At 36.3% G+C, this 24,151-nt stretch overlaps 1 protein-coding gene across 4 annotated transcripts in view; it reads right to left on the bottom strand.

Moving 5' to 3' along the window:
* HELZ (helicase with zinc finger) overlaps positions 1-24,151 on the bottom strand; it is a 151,647-nt gene that overhangs the window by 68,708 nt on the left and 58,788 nt on the right. For 3 of the 4 annotated variants that reach the window (XM_068530583.1, XM_068530582.1, XM_068530584.1), the window contains 8 exons: positions 18,884-19,217; positions 17,886-18,016; positions 12,666-12,845; positions 12,019-12,123; positions 6,299-6,477; positions 3,290-3,408; positions 1,990-2,135; positions 551-698 (listed from right to left, as the gene is read on the bottom strand). In XM_068530583.1, the coding sequence (XP_068386684.1) occupies positions 551-698; positions 1,990-2,135; positions 3,290-3,408; positions 6,299-6,477; positions 12,019-12,123; positions 12,666-12,845; positions 17,886-18,016; positions 18,884-19,217 (1,342 nt within the window). The remainder of the gene's footprint in view (positions 1-550; positions 699-1,989; positions 2,136-3,289; positions 3,409-6,298; positions 6,478-12,018; positions 12,124-12,665; positions 12,846-17,885; positions 18,017-18,883; positions 19,218-24,151) is intronic. The other variant, XM_068530585.1, reaches the window with a different exon arrangement.

The raw sequence follows: 24,151 nt of genomic DNA, 5'->3' as shown, positions 1-24,151 counted from the left end.
GTCCAGAACTCCACTCCCTTGTGACAGCCAGAACCAAACCTCAGGTTCTCTGGCCTGCTGGCCCCTAAAGACATCACAGGTTTTTGTCTGCTACCTGATCTGACCCCTCATACTTCCCACATTTTCTCTGAACTTAAAAAGTCAGAAACTGTAAGAGAACCACACAAGTTGCAGCACGTAATGGGTTAGCTCCATCATCATCTGGGTCTGTGCGACCCCCCCGGAGCACAGGACTCCACAATTCAAGTCTTCCTCACTGGAGTGTGCGCTATAAAATGTCACCACAGTCCATTTTAGACGGCTTCTTTTAAATGAAGTTCTGTATTTTGGCGTAAGACAAAATGTAAATCAAAGTTTGTGTTTCCCATGGCAGAGTCATCTTAACAAATCAATGTTACACAAGAAAGAATAAACTTCCATACTATTTTCATGTAAATGAAGTCCACACACAATAAAACATCAACCCCAAAATTTAAATAAACGCTTAATAAGACCAGACTATATATATGACTGCAAAAACGTCAACAATTTGCAAAAAGGACTAAGGTACCTCTGCATTATTATAAAAAGCTGTGCTATTTTTCTCTTGTACATCTTCCCCTCGTGCTGTAAAGAAGGTTAATGGGTAGAAATCCTTGTGTGCTGGCTGCTTTCCACTGGCCATCAGTTTGCCCTCATAGAAGAGCTCAGAGGTGTAACTGCAGAAAAAGACCGAAATAAATAAATAAATAAAAAGTAATCTATCATCAAAATTAATTTTACCCATAAGAAAAAATTACCAGTCAAATCTCACGTTGCTTTATGCCCATGATTAATCTTAATCCAAACATCTAATACCCATGATGCCAAGATTTTCACCAAAATTAGCCACAGCAATGAAAACACAGTGGGCTCCTGGTATACCACTGATAAATGAATTGATCTGGGGAAGGCATGAAGCCAGAACATAGAAAGAAAAGGAAGAAATGACGACAGTTCAGTACTAGATGAAACTCTTGTTTCATGAGGAAATTTGCTAGCTGTTATGGTTTTCTATACTAAAAATTTTTAAATGTATATTTTTATTTATGTGGATCATATACTTATGCAATCACAAAGATCTATAGACACTGAAACAATACACACAAGTGAAGGGTATTCCAGTCTTCAACTGTAAAATGAATACTCTTTACTAATGAAGATACTACGTAGAGCTCGATTCATCACTGACTGCAGCAAATGACTGGCAACAATAAAAGAGGAATCACATTTCGAGATATTGATAAAAGCCATATTTAAATCTAAACTTTTTTTATATCTCTCTCTTTTTTATATCTCAGAGAAACCTAAAAATTATTTTCACATGACCGCCATAATCAGTATTATTAAATTATACTAAACTTGAAAAAATCCTAAGTTGTTGGTGGTGGCAGTGACAGGAACGCAGCACGAAGGGGCTTCCCAGGGTGCCGGGAACATTCTGTTTTTTGGTCTGGATGCCGGTTGAGGGGTGCGTTTGGTTTGTGACTTTTCACTGGGCTACCACTTATGATACTTGTATAGAGGCATACTATATTTAATAGAGACCTTTTAAAACTTTATTACTAAGTTTCATGGTTTTCTTTCCTTCCTCCCCCCCAGCCTTCCTTTCTTTTAAAATAGACTCCTTGTATAACACAGCCAGACACACATATGCAAACCATTATGTGGCTTGTCAACATATTTGTTTATTACATCATGTAGTTTTACGTATACATTATACATTTAGTCACAGAAAAATATGTTTATAGCTAGTAGAACCTAAAGTTTTTGTTTCCAGAACTGCCCTACTATAAAAATTACAGCTGACTTTTGAAGTGTACTTTTACAGACATGAAATTAAACATAATTTGCAACACTAGGGACACCAGGTAACTCCGCTGGGAATAATCTGTCCCTAGGAACAGTGCTGTTTTGAGTCCCCTTCCACCGGACCACACAAAGTGTGACAGAGGGGCAGTTCACACCTACTTGATGATAGCTTCGTGGGAGCGGTAGTTCTCACACAGGAGGATCCTGCAGGGAAACTCGGCAGGGTAATGCTCATAGAGCCGGTCAAGCAATGAAACGTGAAGGTTTCTCTCCCTGGCAAACTCACTGTAAACAAAAGGGCTGAGCTGTAACAGAGAGACACATGGAGAGAATTTAACTAAATATACAAGTAGTATTTTTTTTTTAACATACTTTAAAAAATATCCACCATGCTGAAACTTCTGATGTACTAAACCTCAACATGCTGAATGCTGGAATAAGCAGAGTCAAAAATATTTTCTAGGAACAATTTTACTCCTATAAAGAATGAGGCGAAATTGTCTAACTTTTCGTTTCAGCATGCCAACACTAACCTAGAGTTTCTACACATAGGTTAATAAAGGACTCTTCCAACTTAATAATAAATAGCTACTACCTTAGTAATTTTAGGGATGCAACCCACTGCATCACTGGGGGAGTCAATCAACTGTCTCACTAAAATTAAGCAACTACTTTAAACAGTGAGCTAGCAGGATACACCGCCTATGACTAAAACACTTATTTTTAATAATTAGCAAAAAAAGCCATCTTTATCTCGTAAAGTGTAAGGAGCCATCCTTGATTGTAACTTTGATGCTAAGAACAAAATTAAACTTCTGGCAAAGAAACAAAAACAGAACGTGTCCCTCTACCTCCAGCTCTCTCCTAAACGGACAGCCACAACGCTGTGTAGCTTCAACCTCAGCCGACCGTGACAAAAGAGAGAGAACCTCAGACTGAAACTTCGCAAAATTGGTATTTTAATAGAAAAACTGTAAGTTTCTTTCATACGTCGGTATTAAGATCAGACAAGTTCTTTGAGATTTCGGTTATTATTTTTAATTAAGCACTTTGTTTCCCATGATAATGAAACTTTAACCCTTCAGGAAAACAAATGTTGGGGACAGGAGCTGGGGAATCGCAAGAAGGACAATTGAAATTTATTTGATAAAGAAAAGTAAGAATCAAATATTCATACTACAGAGAACTGAACTTCAAATTAATAAACATGGCAATTAGGACACGGATAGACTCATTCATTCCACTCTCTACCCAAAGAAGGAAAACAAGTGGGGCGGGGGGGGTAGCAATTTTCCTTCAGAAACACCAACATCTTCCACTATTAGTACAGAAATATTTAAAGTACTTAAACTGACATATGCGCACAGCACAATTTCATAGGCTGTTTTAGAAAACAAAATATTAAACATCAAAATATAACAGAAGCTTCTTTCAACATGGTGACTCCGAGGGCACTCACCTGCATGTGGTCACCAGCCAGGACAACCCGGGTGCCCTTAGTTGCTAGCGCCAGGGGCATGATGGTTTCACACTCCATGGCCTGGGCAGCCTCATCTAACAGAACGTGCGTAAAAAACCCTGCGAAGCACAGTGTAAACACAGGACCGCATATTACAGCAGTGATAAAGGCAGGAGTGGTGTCTTTCTTTTCTGTTAAGGAAAGAGTTTAGTGTCCTGATTTAAGAGCTGTGAGTACTTTTAATGCCAGTCCTCAATTTAGAAGATCATATATTTAAATCATTATTTAAAAAATAGAGGTTGAAAGGAATAACTATTTTACTCAACAATAGATATGTAAATGGCATCTGGTACTAATGGCCCCAAGACTAACAGTTAAATCAGGACACATAAAAAAGACTTTAAAAGTACAAGATAGCAGCTTTTCACCACAAAGAAAAGCTGGCAACAAAACAGTGATAGGCCCAAAATCCTTTCACTATTTATTTGCTAAGACACCAAAAATGAAACAATGGTAGTTTATAAGTAACTTTAGCTTAAACACACACATTCGACATTAAAGAAAATCATACCCAAAAATCTAATATAAAGGAGAAAGTGATAATCTAACTTTGATCAAAAACAAAGGTTATCTGTTAGCCAATTCACTATTTTGATTATTTAGGTTTATTGTGTGTGTGTGTGTGTGCGCGTGTGTGCGTACAGACTATACACAATTTTTTAGCCTAAGACCCTATCCTGGCTGTAAAAATATCACCAGTCTGAAAAAGAAAAAAACGAAAGTGACACAACAAGTATCAAAAATCCCCCAGATGCAAACACCCACGTCTGAGTTACTGCTGCCACTCACACGGAGGCGCAGGAATCTGTGCACAGAAAGGAGGAAACGCCTCTTTGCCCCTAAAGAGGAGACAGAAGAAAAATCTCCTTGTTGTCTCAACGTGTAGAAGTGAATGTTGCCCCCGATGGCTAGCTCACTGAGGTAGCGAGAGGGGGGCCCTGTTTTTACTAGCACAGCAAAGAACACAAAGTAGCTTCTCAACAGAATGACAAGTTGTGACTCTCTAGGTTAATTAGCCTCCTGTGAGTTCTTGGCCCAAGAACCTAACCTCTATTTCTATGAATAGCAACAAGTTCCAAACAATCTGTTTATACAGCTTCCTAATGCCACTTGTTTCTAGGCTGGGAACTTTCTAAACCTTACTGACTGGCAGTAATAACCGCGACCACCATCACCATCACCACCACCATCACGGTCCATGCAAACAAATGGCTATGTTGACAGCACAAGCATCAATAACTGTTGTCTATTTAATGACAGTGGCCCAAGCATGATTTGGACACATGCATTTTTCTCCCTGTTGAGGAGAATTTGTGCTTTTTGTTCTACAAGACTAATTAAGGAAGATGACTACACAATTACAGGATCAAATTGGAAAAAACTGAGACTAGTGAAAAAAATCTACTGTTTTCATTGGATAACATTTTAATTAAACAGAGCTAGGCTTAAATCAGGAACTGAAAAAATCATGAAATTGTTATACTGTTGCTTAAGCTAGTAAAAGAAACCTGAATTAGTCAAACTGATATAGCCTGAGCCTTGGTTGTCTCAGCTGTAAAATAACCCTCCACAGAGTTGATATGAGAATTAAAGTATAAACAATGCCTAAAACAAAGCAGATAGTTGACTTCCAATAAATGTTCTACACTCTTGCTCTTCAAAGCCATTCTTTACTCTTCCTCAAAACTATACTGTTTAGGAGGCTTGGGTATTTAATTTACGTGGCAAATATGCAGAGTATAATCATGAAGTAATGAGACTGATTGTTAAATAAACATACCAAAATTTACATTGCAAATAAGTGTTGTTCCATCAAAGAAGTCAGTTGAGAGGAAATATAACTCATTCCAATGGATGCAGCCACTGTTCAAAACATTTTTGAAACTCTGCTTTTGTAACTGCCCTCACCAGCCAGCTATGAGCTGCGTGCACAAGAAAAATAAGTCTCATTACATGAGAGGCACGTCTCTCTCTCTTTTTTTTTTTTCAACCCCTAATGGTATTGCTCAGTTTGATAACCTACCTTACTTACCAGACATGTCTCAGAAAGATTTTGAAGCTTTTCTAAAATTAACTCTACCCTCAAAAAAGAAAGTTTGGCCACTGTTCATTCTTTAAGATAAACAGAGGTTTATCAAGGGCCTCCAGGTGTCTATACCCTGGGCCAAGTGCCAGGAATACAAGGTGAAGAGAACTGTCTCTACCTTCCAGAGACTTAAAAGAATTTGTCACTGGCTCTGAAAGCAATTCCAAAAGGAGAGAGCAAAAAGGCGTTGACCAATGTCAACAATTATAATACAGCGGTAATAAATGAATATTCTTCCAAAGCAACTAACTTAAAGTGATACCACATTTTGATGGTTAAGTTCTGCCATATTTATCAGAACTTCTTGTCACCATCTGTCTGTACTTTGTATAATATTAGTTTGATTTTACATAGTTTCTGTACTTAAATAATCTTAATAGTATGTTATAAAAAAACCTATCATGATTGTTGTCTCTACACTGTATTAACGGAAAACTACTTCAAAATTAAAAACTTGAGAAAATTGTAAAAAAACCAACACTGTCCAAATTTGCATTTTTCACATGATCAATAGTAAGTAAATACCATCTGATCAATTAGAGAACAAATAGAGTAGCAGTCGCTAAAATGTCTAAACTAGGGGTTGATAATTTTTGTGTGTGTGAAGGGCCAAACAGTACACATTTTAGGTTTTTCTGGCCATACAATCTCTGTTGCAACTACTCAACTCAGCTGCTGTAGCACAAAAGAATCCATAGAAAATATAGGTAAATAAATGGGCATGATTGTGTTTCCAGCCAATAAAACTGGATTTACAAAAACAGACAGTAGGCCAGATACGGCCCACAGGCCAACCCCTGATCTCAACTGAATGCAGAGCCCTGTGCATTCAGACACCCTTTCTGTGTCTTGAGTCAGCATACCAGGTTCCAGGTCCAACTGACAGAGGTACTGGGAAGTATTCAATGTAACAACAACCACTCGGTGTTTAAGAATGTCTTCTTTCTGTGGCATCTGAAAGGTGGAATGTGCGCTTGAGATCAAACAGTACTGATGCACAACTGGGTGGACAGTCTTTACCCAGCGATTTCTGAAATATACCCTATAAAAGAAGATAACATTTCCTATTTATACTTATTAACATCTTACCAGTATCTGATTATCAAAATATCGACATTATGATTTTAAGACTACAATACCTGGAAATTAACAAATAAGTCTGGTAACTGTTAACACTCTGCTGGATTAGAATTTAACATACAACTGTAACTCCCCCCCACCAAAAAAATGAATCAAGCAGAAAGGATATACACTATGATAAGATAAATATCTAATTATTTTTAAGTGTTCAGAATAATCTTACAACAGAATGACACACAGAGTTTCATAAGCATTAGTTTTTTTACTTCAAAACATTCCCATTTGGGAATTACTTTTTTTTCCTAGATTATTCTTACAAAAATATACTTATATTTTAATTATCTATGCTAATGAAATACAGTGAATTGCATACTTACAAGAGAAATTTAAAAGTTACTTGCATTTCACTTTAGAATATATTCTTATACCTATATTTAAATAGACCTCTATCTAAAGTTCTGGAAATTTGAAAATAAATTTAAATTTTGGACCATCAGAAAATCTTAAGAAAGAGCATCTCTTCTATTAATTGCAAAAGAAAAACAGAAACGGGACTCATACAACAGATTACTAAGATGGTACAGAACCAACTCATCCGTCCGCCCGCCCACCTCCCCCCATCCCTAACCACCCCCCCCCCCAACATCACAAAGATCTGCTGGGAATCTACTATGGTCCAGCACAGAGGCAAGTCACACGGCTTGCAAACTTTCATAAAGACTTTGGATTTATTCTGATTTTAATGGAAAGCCATCAGAGAGTTGGAACAGGGCACATGTCATGAGACATGCCTTACGTTGTTAAAGGACCCCTCTGTTTCTTTGGACGGAATACGCAGTTTTGGAGGCAGGAAGAGGGCTGGACAGTGGTGTGTGGTAAATGTTGAACAATCAGCCTTCGGAGGGGTGGGGAGGGGTGACCTGATCGGCAGTGTTTGCTGGTTTCTGGGGTATAAAACCTACTATCATGGCCAATTTCACATGAACTTGGGCAGACGTGCACATGATTGGCTCTCACAAACCAGTACCAGCCGCTCCATCACACCAGGGACTGGGAGAGAGGCAGGGGGAGGGGGCAATACTAAGGACACCCATTAGGAGGCCGCTGTAAGGATCCGGACAAGAAAAAATGACAGCTTGAACCAGGGTGGTAACAGTAGAGATGTGAAAATGGTCAGATCACTGCACATTTTGAGAGTAATGCTGACAGGATTTACTGATACACTAGACGTGGAATTTAAGAGAAAGGATGTTCCATGGCTTTGAAACTGGATGAGTGGCAGCAGTGGTGATAGGGAGGAACAAATCTGGGGTGGGAATTGAGAATTCAGTTTTGGACATATTTAGTAGCAGACCTCCAAGTAGAGGTATCCAGTAAGCAGAGGTATTTGTAAGTGTGGAGTTCAGAAGAATGCCTAAGACAAGAAATATACAATTGAGATCATACTTAAACCCTGAGACTAGAAGAGCTCACCTGGAGAGTAAGTGTAGATAAAAAGGAAACTAGCTGGAAGAATGGCTGATGGACCACTTCCACATGTAGAGGCTGGGGAACGGAGGGACACAGGAAAGGAGACTGGGAAGGAGCAATCAGCGAAACAGCAAAGAACTTAGGAGACTGTGAGGGTCCAATCAAGGGACATAAACTTCCACGTCACTAAATCGTTTGGACATTTTCCAGGCCCATCAAGTTACTTATTAGCAGCATCCAGCTCTGCGGTTGCTCCCTCCTTGAAATATTCTCTCCCTCAGCTGCCATAACTCAACCGCTCCCTGCTTTCCTTCCACCTCTCTAAGCTGGTTCCTCAAGGCTTAGCCTTTAGTGCTGTCGTCAAGCTCTGTCCTCTCACCTGACAATCTCATCCCAGGCCCATGGCTTCAATTACCACCAATACCCTGATGACTCACACATTCTTCTCTCTCCAGCCAAGACCTCACCTCTGAGCTCCAAGATGCATATCCAACTATTTACTTGACATCTGTCTCCTCTAGAATGTTTCAAAGGCAGCTCAAATGTCATATGCACAAATACTAACCTCATGATCTTCTACAATGTGTTCTAACCCTCCATGAAACAATTAAAACTGGTTATTGTCTTTTTGTAAGCAAAGCAAAAAAAAAAAAAAAAAAAAAGCATTTAATAAATGTCCCTAATTTATAAATAAATTGTAATAGAGGAAAGTAATGTATTTTAAAAGCATTACTATGATAGGAAGGACTGTGAAAGTAACCAACACCACTCCTAAAAGATGTAAAAATCTTAAACATGCTTTAGGTTTTAATAAAAAATATTTAATCAGATCAGCAAAGCAGAATTTACTTTTAAATATATGAAAAATCTCATTTTACAAATTATCTGAAAAAGTATTTACAAATTATGATTCCATTAATATTAACTTACGTGTGTATATTTAAGCATATAAATGACTAGAAATTAAACTGTAAAATGTTAGTAGTATTTATCTCTGGTAAGGTTATAGATAATTTTTATTCTTCATGCTTTCCTATATTTTCCATATTTTCTTAAATGAACATTTCATTATAAAATTGAAAAACTCATTTTTCAAATTACTTATCAAATCTAACTCCAGGCACTGCTTCTTTCTCAAAGAAAAAATAGAAATTGAAGTTCTAAGCCTCATTACTGACTTTTTTGTAGTTACCTTGGAAAGCTAGCTCAAGATGAAGTTAGTAAGAATACAAAGTTTGATCATTGGCCCATTTCCTTAAAAAATAATAGTCTAGTGCTGACTTAAAAAAAAGACTTAAATATTTTCTCAGTACCTTCATTTTGTGCAACATTTAAGGTAGACACTGTCTATAAGATTATTTAAAACACATCCAACAACATTTTTCAAAATTGGAGAATTGACACTTTCAAGTCCACGGTATAAAAGGTGACACCAACTAAGTAATTTACATATTTCTAGAAATAAACTGTCCACATACCCCACATGAATTATAATGAAATTTAAAACAGAAGACTGTCTGGTAATATATCATCTTAATTCACTGAAATTGTATTCATGTATTGAATTCATATGCAATGAACACCCCCAAAATATTATTACATAAGATACTACAGAATCAGAAAGACCTTATTTATTTATTTAAAGATCTTTATAAAATAACATATACCTTCTATTTGTCCAGAAAACAGTAAATGTACACTTTCTCCATAGATAGCCTTTATCTAATAAGTGATAACTGCCAGAATCAGCTACTGATTTTCAGAACCATACACAGAAACTATGTTTTCCTCTCTAGTCCATTTTAAAATCTTCTAATTCTAATAAAGTAAGAAGTAAAAACTGAAACTAAATGTAATTAAAATGGATTCTAAAACCTCCATCCCAAAGTAATTTAAGCTCAACTCCTGGCAACTAATAGAATTTCATACATTTTAACCACAAGTGTGCATATTTAAACATATTTACTGTTTTAACTATTTAATGTTTATGGCTATTTTCCTACTTTGTCACGTTTACTAGGGCCCACTCTAAGCTACAGTGTGAGAAGGTAAACTTGTCATCATCACTCTTATTCCACAGACAACAAATCTTCAAGTTCACATGCGGACACTTCGGGCCCTCTTGTGTTCTTTCCCCTGCATTCTGGGACAATTCACATAAAGCTGATCTCCCCAGCGTGCTCAGCCATTCTAATTTTCTCTATTCCATCTCCCATACCACTCATATTTGTTGTCCATTAGGAAAATTATAAATTAATCTCAGTTAATGTAATAATAGATGGTGCTAATAAATCCTAACATTTCAATGTATTAACCCTCCTAGGAAATACATTCACAAGTTAACATCTTTCCTGAACAAAAAAACTATGGTGAAAATACAGCGCCACATAAAGGCCAAGCCTTTTCTTATTTTATTCCACTTACTAAATGAAATAACATGAAATTTGTACTTAAATAAATTTAAATATTTTCTACTAGAGGGCAAGTTTCTGTATTTGGGCCACTACAACTATACATAGACCCTACTGGAACATAACTTCTTATCCTACATATTTAGATGCACTACATGTTGGATTGTAATGCCCAAAACATAATTTTACATGGGAAAAGCTAAACATAATGCTAGCCAAATAATGGATTTCAGTGTTTATCAACCACAGCTGTCCTGCCCCAAACGTCAAATGACCTATGCTAGGTCAACCAAGCTTTGAGGGGTCTTCACCCCACTGTTTCCAAGCCAAGTACAATGATAAATGAGATTGTCACAGTTCCTACATAACATACATACACAAACATAAGCACACACACAAGCTCTACCAACAATAAAACATCTTATCGACACTGAAGTAAGAACACTCATAGCAAAAAATGCTACTAGCTAACAATTTCACTTATGAGCTAAAAAAGATTAGAATCTGAAGCAAACTAGTTATCGATGAATTTATCCATTGGTAAATATCACATTTTCATTTATAGTGACTGTATACATGTGATATTTTCTTATCAAATAAAACTGGGTTCTACTTAAAATACTTATTTCTTCTCTAATTTGTCTTCAGAGTAGAAACAGAGTGTGGCATAAAAACCTGTGTTAACAGGCCATGCCACTTTTTCCTCTTTTGTTCTTTTTAATGCAATTGCAAAATCATTCAAATGGCTTTGCTTACGGTTATTAAAGAATTAAAGAGCGTAACCTCATTTTTCCATGCCTGGGCTCAACTAGAAAGAAAGTTAGTGAATTATGATTCAAAAGTGTGGTTAGAAATTAATTTTTAAACAATAATTGTATTTGAACAACATAGGGCATGACACATTAGTTTGTAAAATGGCAAAACTAAACATTAATTCATATAACAATGAGAGCAAATGGTATAATAAATAACCATTTAATGGTTCTTTATTGTTTTCTGAAGAAAAGGATTTTATTCCCCCACAACCCTATATTTAAGAACATTTCATATCCATAGACACTTAGAAGACCTGTATTAACCTAGAACTTTCTTTATCTCTTAAATGATAGCAAAGAGCTGTAAGTACCAGTCGGTTACACCGTGCTGCAGAAATCACTTCAATTTCATGCTTCTCTAATGTGTAGCGTCTATGAAATTACCTGCATGATCACAGTCAAAATTTTATTTCCATAAACAACTATCACTGCATGACTACTCTGCCATGCAAAATATGCTAGAATTTTAATTAAAATTGATTTAATCATAATTTATTAAATCATAAATTTACATATAGTAGCTTTTAGAGGAACACATCAAAATCGGCTCAGATTGTAACAACATTTTTTACATACAGAACTTAAAAAAGGATGTCTTTCTCTTTACTTAATGTTTAAGAAATGAATGGTCAAAGATTTTTAAATTTTTCCTTAATTTAAATGGTTTCTTCAAAAGGCATAACCTCCAAATGCCAATGCACAGTTAAAGATTTTGGTTTTCTCAAAGTTACTAAAATCTTTATAGACACCTTTTCTTAAGAATAATAAAGTATGATACAGAGACATAATAAGCCTTAAAAAAAATACCTGAGAGGTCTTGCCTGGGGATTGCCTGCTTCTACATATGGATGTAAATAATCCTTTATGTAGAGGTCAGCAGCACTATTAGAATGGGTGCAAATGAGAATCCTGCTGAAATAAACGGTGCAAATAAAAAGAATGATAAAACACAAAACTATTCAAGCAGTATAATACCCAAAAAAAGCAGTGGCCATTTTAATATAATACATTTCCCTCAACCTACTCAGTAACCTCTAACATATTACTCAATTATGCTTTTAGGAAATTATTATTAAAGCTTAATTACTCTTTAAGCTATAAAGGAGATAAGTTCCCCCAAATTATTTTTAAATCTATCATATAAAATTATTTTTTAAAAACCCAACCCTTTTGGCACTAACATTTATCACAATCTCTTAGCAGACTTGGCGTTTTGAGGACTATTTAAAAGCTACCCTTCTCTATGTTGCCAATTTTTAAAAACAGTACGTTTTCAGAGAATTCAAATTTCAGTGCTTTGGGGTTTGAGTGTGGCTCTTTTTCTTTATTTGTATTTTAAAAAAATTTTTACAAGCAAGATGAAAACTGTCTCGCTAGCCCTTGCTTTGTCTTCACAACAAGCGCAGAAACTGTGCCCTGCTGACGAGACCAGGTCACACACAACGCCACCTCACCTGGTCTCCTGCTGCTGGAGAATGTGCTTGACGGCCTGAGCTAGGGTGAATGTTTTGCCGGTGCCATAGGGGCCGATGATGAGAACGGGAGGCAGCTGTATTGAAAGTGGGGTCGTAACGGCCAGAACAGCCTCCTTCTGTTTTGCGTTTAGCCGAGGATCCAACTGCTCATCCCATTGTCTAAAGAAAATTAATATGTAAGTTATTTTAAACACATGCATCTTAATTCATAAGCAGAACATGGCACACAAGTATCTTGAATTTCACTGAACCATTAAAAATACTGAAATAACATAGCATCTATAAAAACAAATGTTTATTCTAAAACTACTTTTTAAAAAATTCCCAACAAAGTCGGTGTAGGGTGTTTTACTACTCTGATCAAAATTCACTTTAGTTATCCTGTCCTTTCCAAGTGCAAAAAGATTCTGGTAACTAACCAAGAGACATCACAACACACTTCCAGTCTAGTTGCTAAGTAGCAGCAGTCTCTTTGCATAGCAAATAAAACGGAAAAGGGAAACTAACTGATTTTCAAATTCTAATCCACTGAAAGATCTCTCAGTAAAATTTAAAACAAAAGAAAAAGAAAAAAACCTGTGTCACTGGTTAAGAGACATCAAACTTTTATAAAGTTCTTAATTCAGAAAAAAGCAGGGTTTTTTTTTAAGGTCAAACAGTATGAAATGTTTTCTGATTATTTTCACACACACAAATAACATACGTATGTCCTATTTTTCTGGGTAGAGAACACCTGTCATGGCAACACAAATGGCTGTTGTAATGAAATCTATCTTATTAGTGTCCCTTCTATGACTTGGCTAAGTTTTGAAGATTTAAATGGATGGCAGATGCTGAAAGGGATCAAACTAAGTGGAGAATCAACAGCATTCTTTCTCGTAACTACAATTATGATACTAAATGTTACAACCACTATGGTAAAAATGATAGAGATGTAAACCAAAATAGGAAGGGCGTGTAGAGACTCTTAGAAAATCTGCAAAATGCCTACAAAATAACCCTGAAATAGGAGGACACAGTTTAGACAGCAAAATGCCCACTCTGTGAGGCTACTCTCTACTTAAACAGAAGCTAGTTATTTACGGAAAGTTTTCTTAACTCTTTCAGTTTTAAAAAATTATAACTAATGCTATATATTATGATAGATAACTTCAAACAAACAAAATTCTCCTAATGTAAAACCTTAGAAAACAAATTTTAAAAACAAATTTTAAGCATATAAACATGTCATTATTTATTTTTCTGAAATTTAACTTTTTTTAAGTAAAAAACAAAAGGACTCTGACCAGTGGCACTAGATTTCCTGGAAGCCACTCACTAAAACTCCAAAGAACCCCTCAGCATTAACCCGTTTCTTTACTCATAATTCTGCCACTACCTAGCAATGCTCCACCTCCTGTAAACAAGGAAACTGCTTTAGGTAAGTGCTAAGTCCAGAGCTAATACACGTGGCAGACACTGTGGAATGGTTACCCCCAAACCACCCGCGGTGCCCGTCTCTTCCTCCTCTACTACTGAGCCCAGACAGCTATATACTCCCTTTCCAGCCTCTGTGGCTGGAGACCCAACTCTGGTCAACGAGACGTAAAAGTCCCTCAGAAGAGCTTCTATACCCAATAAGACAAAACAAAGCCTCTCTAGAAGAAAGCCTTCCTGCTCCTTTGCCTTCCTCCTTCACCTTGCTGGAAAAAGCTCATGATAAATAAAACCGCAGAAGCCATCTTATAATCATGAGGCAACAACAGGCATCACGCAGAAAACTAATATGCTCTCTAAGTAGAGAGAAAAGGGAGACTAGGTCTGCAAAGGTACTGCTGAGCCCCCGTACCAGCCCTCGACCACCCAGCTCTGGGCCTCTACTTCTATTTGTTTAAGCCACAGTCAATCCAACAAACTGTCGCTTGCATCTATACCTGACCACTATGATTCTACGATACCTGACCCCAATGGTTCCTTTATCTGTACATGGAGATAATGATACTTGCATCAGATAGATATTTTAAAGGATCAAATAAGATAATGCACGTAAGCTGTTAAGAAAAATAACTGAGCAATAAGTGCAAAATTAACTTTGACTTCTACTACTATAATATTTTCTGAGGATTTCAGAAAAATAAGATATTACTTGACCAGCACACACTTTTGAAAATCAAAAAATGTTTTTAGAATACCCTCTAATCTCACAAATTTGGGGACTTTAATGAACTTATGAATGAGATCAATATTAGATTATATACATAAGTATAAATCTAAGAGATTAGTGACAGATTTACAGGTATAATTCCAAAATATGTCGATATCTCTTTATTTATATAGACCATTCTACTTGTCAATTGTTTCAGTGCAAATAAATGCTTCAGAGTAGATCAGAAACTTTACCAATGTGAGTCATCTCTATAGTTCCTCGTCATGAATGATGAACATTTATAGAAAGCCAATAAGTAAAACAAATTGTCTCTATTTATTATACTACCTGCTTAATAAAGGGAAGAAGATTTATAATAAACATGCTGGTAAAAGTCATCTCTGATTTTCACAATTAAAACAACAAAGTCTTTTCAAGCTTACTCTGAATAAAATGAGAGTGATTTTATTCCCTGAACCAAATTAATTCTAAGTTCTTTTTTTTTCCTAGTCTGACACATTGTTGTAATTAATTTATAGACTACATGCTCGAGAATAATTTCTCAATTTCATTTATCTTTCTATATTCCACCTTATTCCAGAAAAGATTTTAAATGGCTAATAGCTTCTCAGCGTTCCTAGACCTAGATACATTTTAATTACTATTTAAATTACAGTGGTATGAAATCTCTTCCTGCTTGAAAGTTTTCTGCTACTTGACATTTCCTTACTTTTGCAGTTAACACCTGCAATCAGTGGTATTTGAATATACTGCTATCCACAATATATTTTTCAGAAGTGAACATACCAAGTCAATGCCTATAAGTTTACTGGTATGGCCTCACATTTGAAACCCTAATTTTCTTCTTTAAACATATTCTTATTAACTTAAATGTGTCATATATTAATAATGTGCAAGGTTGTGTTGGAGATTCAAAGACAAATAAGATGTGGTCTCTTCTAAAAAGCTCAGAGTCTAATGAGAACAGCAGAAATGTACACAACTGAGAAAAATTAATTTTAGAGAAATTATGCTTGAAAGTACAAAACTGACTGAATCTAGCACATACTAGGCATCAATAAATATTTGTTGAAATAATGAAATGGAAGAGCAGATTCATCTACTAGAAGGAGAGAGCCCTTGAGCGGGACTAAATTTTAAAGGACAGGTAGATCCTCCAGTAGATCAATATTGGGCAAAGATTATTTCAGGGAGAAAAAAACCACAGATAGAACACAGGCCTGGGGGAGGGGGAAATGCAGCGTTTAATGAGTATAAAGTTTCAGTTTTACAACATGAAGAGGTTCTGGAGATAAACTACACAACAATGTGAATACACTTAGCACACCTGAAGTGTGAATACAACAATGTGAATACACTTAGCACACTTCAAGTGTGAATACACGTGAACTGCACACTTAAAAATGGTTAAGATGGTAAATTTTACGTTACGTAGATTTTACCACAATTTTTTTTAATTTTAAAGAATTTTAAAAAAGATAAGGAGGCGAATAAGTTCAGGGCAAATTAAACAAACGTCCAGGTAATTCTATATGGCTAGAACATGAGGATTTAGAGGAAGAAAGGGAGAGTAAGAAGAAAAAAGTAAAAGAAATCTGAAAAGATACTGTTGAGAAGCATTGTCAATGAGACCACATAATATGAGTTTTGTATTAGGACGTTCAGACTTTATCTGCGTATCAAGGAGAAGCCCTTCAGAGGTTTATAAGCAGTGAAATGAAATGATTATTTTAGCAAACTAACTCTGGAAGAAGCATGTGGGCTGGACCACAGAACAGAGACACAGACAGCAGGACTGACGAGTAGAAGGCTACTGAAATAGCCCAGCTCTCAGTTACGCACTGGCTGTAGGGATGGAGAGAAGGAAAGGGTGCAGAGAAGCTGAATCTCTCAATTACGCACTGGCTGTAGGGATGGAGAGAAGGGAAGGGTGCAGAGAAGCTGAATCAAATGAGAGCTACAAATATGAGATGTCACTGGATTTTTACAATTGGTGGATCACTGATTACTTTCAGGAGAGTGAGGAAGTAGAAAACAGATTACAGGATGAGTAGATAAGAATACCACAATTAGGTTGACTATCCTTGCTCAAGAATTTTGGCAATAAAAAGAAGAATGAGGAAAGTGAAAACAAGGGAGAAATGATTTGGATTTTGTATTATAAGGCATATTTTGCTTTGCTCTGCTTTTAGGACCAGAAGAAATGACATGTGAGGGAAAATGATGTAAGTCACTTCTAGGCCTGGCCCATAAAAATTTCCCACATGGTCCTCTGTGCTCCTGCTTCCCCTGTCTGCCAGCTCATGTCAGCACCCAGGGTGACCTTGGAAACCACTCAGTAAAGATACCAGGGCCTCCATTAGAGATGGAACAGGGCCACCCTACCATGACTAGAGTGACACAAATGATTAAAAAATAAACTATTTTGTGGAGCCACTGAGATTTAAAAAAAAAAAAAAAAAAAAAGGTGGAGTGAGCTGCGCATGGGCAGGGGCCAAGAGGATAAAATCCAGTAAAAGAATAAAAAAGATGCAGTCATAGAGCTGTCACTACAGTTAGTCTGGAAACAAAATAGAGGCATCATATTTAACCACACGTAAAGATGTGTAAAGAGAATTAAGCAGAAAAATATTTACATAACAATTAACTTTATAGCATCTTCCATGATACTTCCTCCATTTTCCTAAATTACAAAAATGTCTTCCCTATTCAAAAATTATTTTAAATTAACTATTTGAACCACTTTAGAAAGGCCCTAGTTTCCCTATTCAGCTTCTACTCAGGAATATTCCTAAACTGCTTGGCATGCTATCAAATTAAGGCTGTTGAGAAAAGCAATAGAACTCATTTAGACTCTGAGGAAAAGTGAAGAAAATCGATGATGAACTTCAAATGCTTCATTCTAAGGGTTCTTGTACTCTCTTTTCTCAACTAATAACATGTCTCTTGAAGAATATATGGAAACTTTCCTATAAACATATTTGAGTTATTTGATACAGATATTAAATTTAAAATTTATATAACTTCTGGAATGAGATATCTCTTTTTTGTACCTGTTGGGACTCCAAGGTATGGTTGGAGTCATAGTGATGTCTGGAAACAAAACCCCATTGTCCTTGATCCTGTCTAGCGCATAATGCATTTCACAGAGGGGTAATCGATTTAACTGAAACTGAAGTTCAACCTGAAAGACAAAATAAAAAAAAATTTTTTTAAAAGCATTAAAGCAGACATCAGCGCTTTTCAGCTTCCTAGAATGCTCTGTGGAGATACCCTTTTTCAGGGGCCAAGTTTAGAGATGCCTTTAAAGTGTAATCATAGTGTAATAATAATTATTATGCCTAATATTTGCTTTGCTTATTCAGTGCCAGGCGCTGTAGTATGCACTTTACATAGATTATCCCATTTAATAGCACCAATGACGTGTATACTATTATTAACCTCATTTTTCATCTAAAGAAACTGAGGCACTTGTAAATTACTTAATCTCTAAATAAAGATTATCTGATTCCACCATTCCTATGAAGAATATATTTGATAAAATTAGTAGAACATCTGTGAAATATCATCTCTCAAGGGTTAAAACCAGGCCTATGACACTGTATTGATTTACTATGAATGGATAGTATTCGCCAAATGCTATATTTAAAAGGAAGAAAAGAGTAGCTTTCCAGTTAAATATGGCAGACTGAGCACAGTTACCTAAAAATCCATAAAGACAAAAAGAACAGCAGCAGATACAACTTCAGATAAGAACTGCCCCAGGATCTAGCTTAGTTTATTTTAATCTGTTCTTCCATTGCCGATTTAAAACAGAAATCAGAAAGCTTGACCTCGTATAAAACTGTAACATTTTAGATTTTACTTAAAGAGAATCGATTTTCTCGGAAAGTTATCAAAGGTCCAATTCTCCACCCACCAGAATCAATACTTCAAAGTCAACTGCACTTCTAGTTGTGGCAGACGGAGGGAAACCAAACCAGAAGAAGAGGATCTGCTGACAGGGCAACTACAGACAGCCACAGCGAAGCTGTCACACCTCAAAACATACCTGTGTGTCATAATCAGGCCGAAGATTAAGTTCTTCACAGCATTCCCTGGATATCCTTAAAAATATATATTCTTTTGTTTTTTCTTCAATAGTAGCTTCATAAACCTTCTCTTTGGTTCCCTGGGTCTGTACTAACTTCTCTTTAGGGACTGGTAATAAATAAACAGCATTGACTTTGGTCATCACCAGCCGTCCAGCCAAAGTATCTTCAGAAAGTGTTTCAGTAAGCTTAAAACGGCCAAAAAGTTGTCCATTCTGAGCATACTTTGCACCTCCAGAAACTCCAGTGAGCATGAAGCTTGCTAGAATCTGCAATTGCACTTTAAGGTTGAACCTAAGTCAGAAGTAGAAAATGAGTTTGAATATTTCACATCAGAAACATTAAAACTAAATAAGAGAGTAAAACAAAATAAATCAAATATAAACATAGAAAAATTAAAGGTTCATTATCAATTCCACTCCACTGAGCTACAAATGATATACTGTCTTTAATCCAAGCTGGAAACAACAAAACTTTAAGTGAATAAACTCTCCAAGTTTATAAAAATGCATGCTTAGTTGTGTTGAAGAATACACAAATTTTTAGGTTTGAGCATTTAAAATGAAGCTAAGTATGATTTTTTAATAAAATGAAATATCATGTATTAGTTACTATGAAAGTCTGTTTGAATATACCATTAGGACAGTCAAGACTTTAAAATCACCTAAAGCCAGAAGGAAATGCCCTGTATTGAAACTACAACAGACTTTTATTAAACTGCTGCTTTCCAAGCAGATCTTACCAAGATTCTAACCATAAAATTTCTCTTCCAATACCGTTGGCGAATAACATCCAGAATACGTTTTTATTCATGGCTACATCAAGGCAGGTCTCATGCCCAACTTATGGAAAGAAAAGTTAAAGGCTATCTTATTAGACAATGGCTGGTGCACTCACTCCCACTTCCACGAGCACATGTGAGCATGAAAGAGAACATGTGTGTGCAAGAAGCACAGAGAATCAAGATTAATTCACACAGTCAAGAAAGATGAAGTGAAAGAAAGATTTAAATTAATTAATAGCTCTTCTCCTTTGCCATTCTGAAATGGTGCTGTGAGAGAGAAGACAAAGTGGTAACAATGGGAACACTCTCTCCTTTTTCTTAATAAGGTTTAAAAAATTTGAATGAAAAAATTTAATTGTTCTATAATCTATACACCCTTTTGTGGAAAAGGCTACTTTTTAATGGTACTACTGAATTTTCTTTTCAGATCTTCTTTTGGATACGTGATGTCAAGAATGTCTTATAGATTCTTAAAGAAAAAGAAAAAAAAAACCCTTTTCTAAAACATTATACACTTCTGTAACACAAACATTTGTACTGCTTACAATATTAGGAAACCAATTCTAATTAAAACATTATATTAAAATTTTGAGTTTCCATTTATACACTTTAAAGTTAGAAAACTGTAAGACTAGAGGAATATTTTAATAGAAATAAGAAAACACTCAAGGAAAATAACACATCTCAACAGCTATTTATGCACGTAACAAGTCATAGCGTTTATAAGCTCCATTAGTTATTTTAAAGTACACTTCAGGGCTTCCCTGGTGGCGCACTGGTTAAGAATCCGCCTGCCAATGTAGGGGACACGGGTTCCAGCCCTGGTCCGGGAAGATCCCACATGCTGTGGAGCAACTAAGCCCGTGCGCCACAACTACTGAAGCCCGTGCGCCTAGAGCCCGTGCTCCGCAACATGAGAAGCCACCGCAGTTGAGAAGCCCACGCACCGCAACGAGGAGTGGCCCCTGCTCGCCGCAACTAGAGAAAGCCCACGCACAGCAACGAAGACCCAACGCAGCCCAAAATAAATAAATTAAATAAATTTTAAAAAAACACTTAAAATTGAATACTTAAGGCTCCAAAAGGATATGTAAAAATATACTTTATTATAAATGTAAATTTAGTATTTAATAACGTGGCTTTCTATGAGGATCAAATGAATTCTAGGAGTACTTGCTCTGTGTATCATTCATATATATATATATATATATATATATATATATATATATATATATATATGTGGAATTTTTAAAAATCATGTTATATTTCTCTCATTCTCTATCCATATTTCACTAGATCCAAACTAGAAAAGTACAATATAATTTAAAGAAACACAGATTGTATGTTATCTAGTTATGTTTGATTCTTTGAAGACCGGAATGTGCACTAAGGATTCATATAAAAATAAGTCATAAAATGAAACAAAAGTATACTACCCTCCCCAGTTTACATATAATCTATGTTCACCTTCCTTTTTTAAAAAAAATAAAATATATGCTTTGCAGAAGAACAGGTACCCCTGGGTTTCTCACGTTTTTTCAAATGCACTTAAACTTCTACTTTGCTTTTACCATCCACGTAACTGAGATGTGTGGTCACTAAAAGCTTTCTCAGAGAAAAGGGATTCCTTACAGTCCATTCTCAATTCACAAATGACCTCTTTGTTGCTAAAGTTGATGTCCAGCTTTCTGATCTTTTTTAAAAATTATTATTACTTTGCAACCACTTTCCGTTTCCTTTAAACTCCCTCTTCCACTGGCTTCTGCACAGTCACACTCTCCTGGTTCTCTTCCTACTTTTCTGGCTGTTCCTCCGTCTTCCATCCAAGCGCCACCCACCTTCTAAGCATCCACCTGCCCTCTTCTTACCCTGTCGGCTCTCCCAAGACGAGGACGCCCTCTCCTAGATCTCTCGGCTCTGGGCTGTAAACCTAACTGCCAAATACGCACATTGGATTACATGCTCTGCAAACTCAGTAAAAGCAAAAGAGAATCACCATCTGACTTCCCCACGTACCACCCCAAACCAATCCTCCCGTGTATTAGACAGCTCAGGTAATGGCACTATCCACCTAGTTGCCCCAGCCAGAAACCAAGTTATCCTTGACCTTGTCTCTCTCACCAACCTTTATTCCCCATCATACAACCACCAAGCCCTGTTAGTTCCTCTTCTTCCTAAATTATCTGCATCTCAACATTTCTAACTTGAATTACTTTAACAAACTCCTACCATGATGTCTTGCTTCAGATCTATTCTCCAAGCCACCACTAGAGGGTCTCTGTAAAATGCGAGTCTGATGATAGGCGGCTCCGAGGGTAAAGTGTAAACAGCTTTCTATCTCACCACCCCGCCACACACGTCCCCCCTTCCATTAAAATTACGATGACCGACTTGCAGCTTCCCCCACAACTCTATGCTCTTATTCTCCTATCCTGTGTCTTCAAACTAAATACCTTTGTCCTATTTCTTCAGCTGACAATTACCTGTTTTTCAAAATTCAGCTTAAATGCCACCTGGTCCAGAAAGCTGACTTTGATATGTCATCCAAGCTCTGGCGAAATGAGGAAACGTAACTTGTTTACCTCAGAATCAGCAATGACCAGCCTGGAAACTAACACTTTGAATACTCAATAAATTCTGTTCATTGAATTAATTTTACATGTTTGTCATAATCTGATTTTTTTCCAGGCACCATATTCCCATTTCAACTACTTCATATTATTCCCTAACAATTTCTTGTAATCCTATAAAATGTTTTCTCAACTAACTTGGGTAATATATTAAAGTTTTACTGTTACATCTATTTTAGAATCTACCATCCCAAAACACTTGATCACAATTTAGCAGGCATGAAAAATTAATCTCACAGTTTTAAAGCAATAAGAGAATTCTTTTATGACATTGAGTTGTGCCTTGCAACAAAACTGTTGAGGCAGAGACACTAGAACTAAGAAATACAGCTTTTCCCACAGAAGAGTCACCATACGTTCAAGATGCAGACATTAGAGACCTTCTCAAAGTTACAGCTACTAATATTTAATTTTTCTAAAAGATTAACAGGCTGAAACTAAAAAGACATTAGTAAGCTTTCTTAAGTATTAAAACAATATGCATTTTTGAGATTTAGTAACTCAGAAATACCTAAAATACAAAATATATCCTATAATTAACAAAGATACGTCTTAAAAAGAAGAAAAACCATCTTTCCATGGTTCCATGTCACATTTTAAAATCAACTTGAAAGCTTACAGGATTCCTAACATTTTTGGAAATGGCAGAATGGTAGCCCATGAAAGTTTTCAACCGATTTAAAACCATACTTCTAGCTAAAAGAAATATGGCTCCATCGATGTTAGAAATAGTTATACCTCTTGAGTGTAACTTTAAAAACACTTCAAAGCTATATATAGTGAGTTTCCCTTCATGCAATTTCTGACTAAATGAATGACAACAAAAGTCAACCAAGGTAATAAGCCAAAAAACAGCTGGGTCTACTGAGGCAGAGCCACAGAACCAAGGCTGAATCGACAGAGGCCTCAGCCGCTGCAACGATGAAATGAGCACCTGCACATCGGGCTTGTCCTGCCAGCTTCACTGCTGGGCGGCCACAATGCCCCAGTCCTGCAGGCCACACGACACACTCCGATGCACATGCACATGACGGCTTCAGCCAGAGCCAATTTCTTTTGGAAATGTATATCTGAGAATGAAATCGATTTCACTTCAAGGTGGAATCATTATTGAATGCACAACAGCATGTAGCTGAGGACAAGAGAAGTTGAAAAAAAATCTTGAAAGAACTCAGAAGCATATTCTAACACTTAAATGAAATGCAGTATTATTCCTACCATCTCCACACATCTCATACTAAAACTTAACATAAAAAGAACTCTTAATATCTGGACTGTTTTGAAAAAAAAATCATCTTTCTTTAAAAAATTTAAAAAAAGATAAACCTGATTATCAAATTCAGCCTCAAGCCAAAATACATTTTTTCTAATCTTGAGAGGTTTCATTCAATCCATTTTCAAAAAGAGAATTCTAAGGTGACCGTGTAAAAGTACAGGTCTACCTTGTTTTATCGCACTTCACTGTCCTTTGCAGATACTGTGTTTTTTACGAATTGAAGGTTTATGGCAACCCTAAGTCAAGCAAGGCTATAGGTGCCATTTTTCCAACAACATTTGTTCACTTCATGTCTCTGTGTCACATTTTGGTAGTTCTCACAATATTTCAAACTTTTCCATTACTATTATATGTGTTATGGTGATCTTTTATGTTACTATTTTAACTGTTTTGCGATGCCACAAAACGCAACCGTGCAAGACAGCAAACAACTGTGTGTGTTCTGATTGCTCCACCAACTGGCCGTTCCCGCATCTCTCTCCCTCTCTTCAGGCCCCCTATTCCCTGAGACACAACAGTAATGAAATTAGGCCAATTA

Source organism: Eschrichtius robustus, chromosome 20 (genome assembly GCF_028021215.1).
Source record: "Eschrichtius robustus isolate mEscRob2 chromosome 20, mEscRob2.pri, whole genome shotgun sequence".
Taxonomy (NCBI): Eukaryota; Metazoa; Chordata; class Mammalia; order Artiodactyla; family Eschrichtiidae; genus Eschrichtius; species Eschrichtius robustus.
The sequence above is the reverse complement of the archived record's forward strand: the minus strand, read 5'-3'. Positions and strand labels throughout refer to the sequence as shown.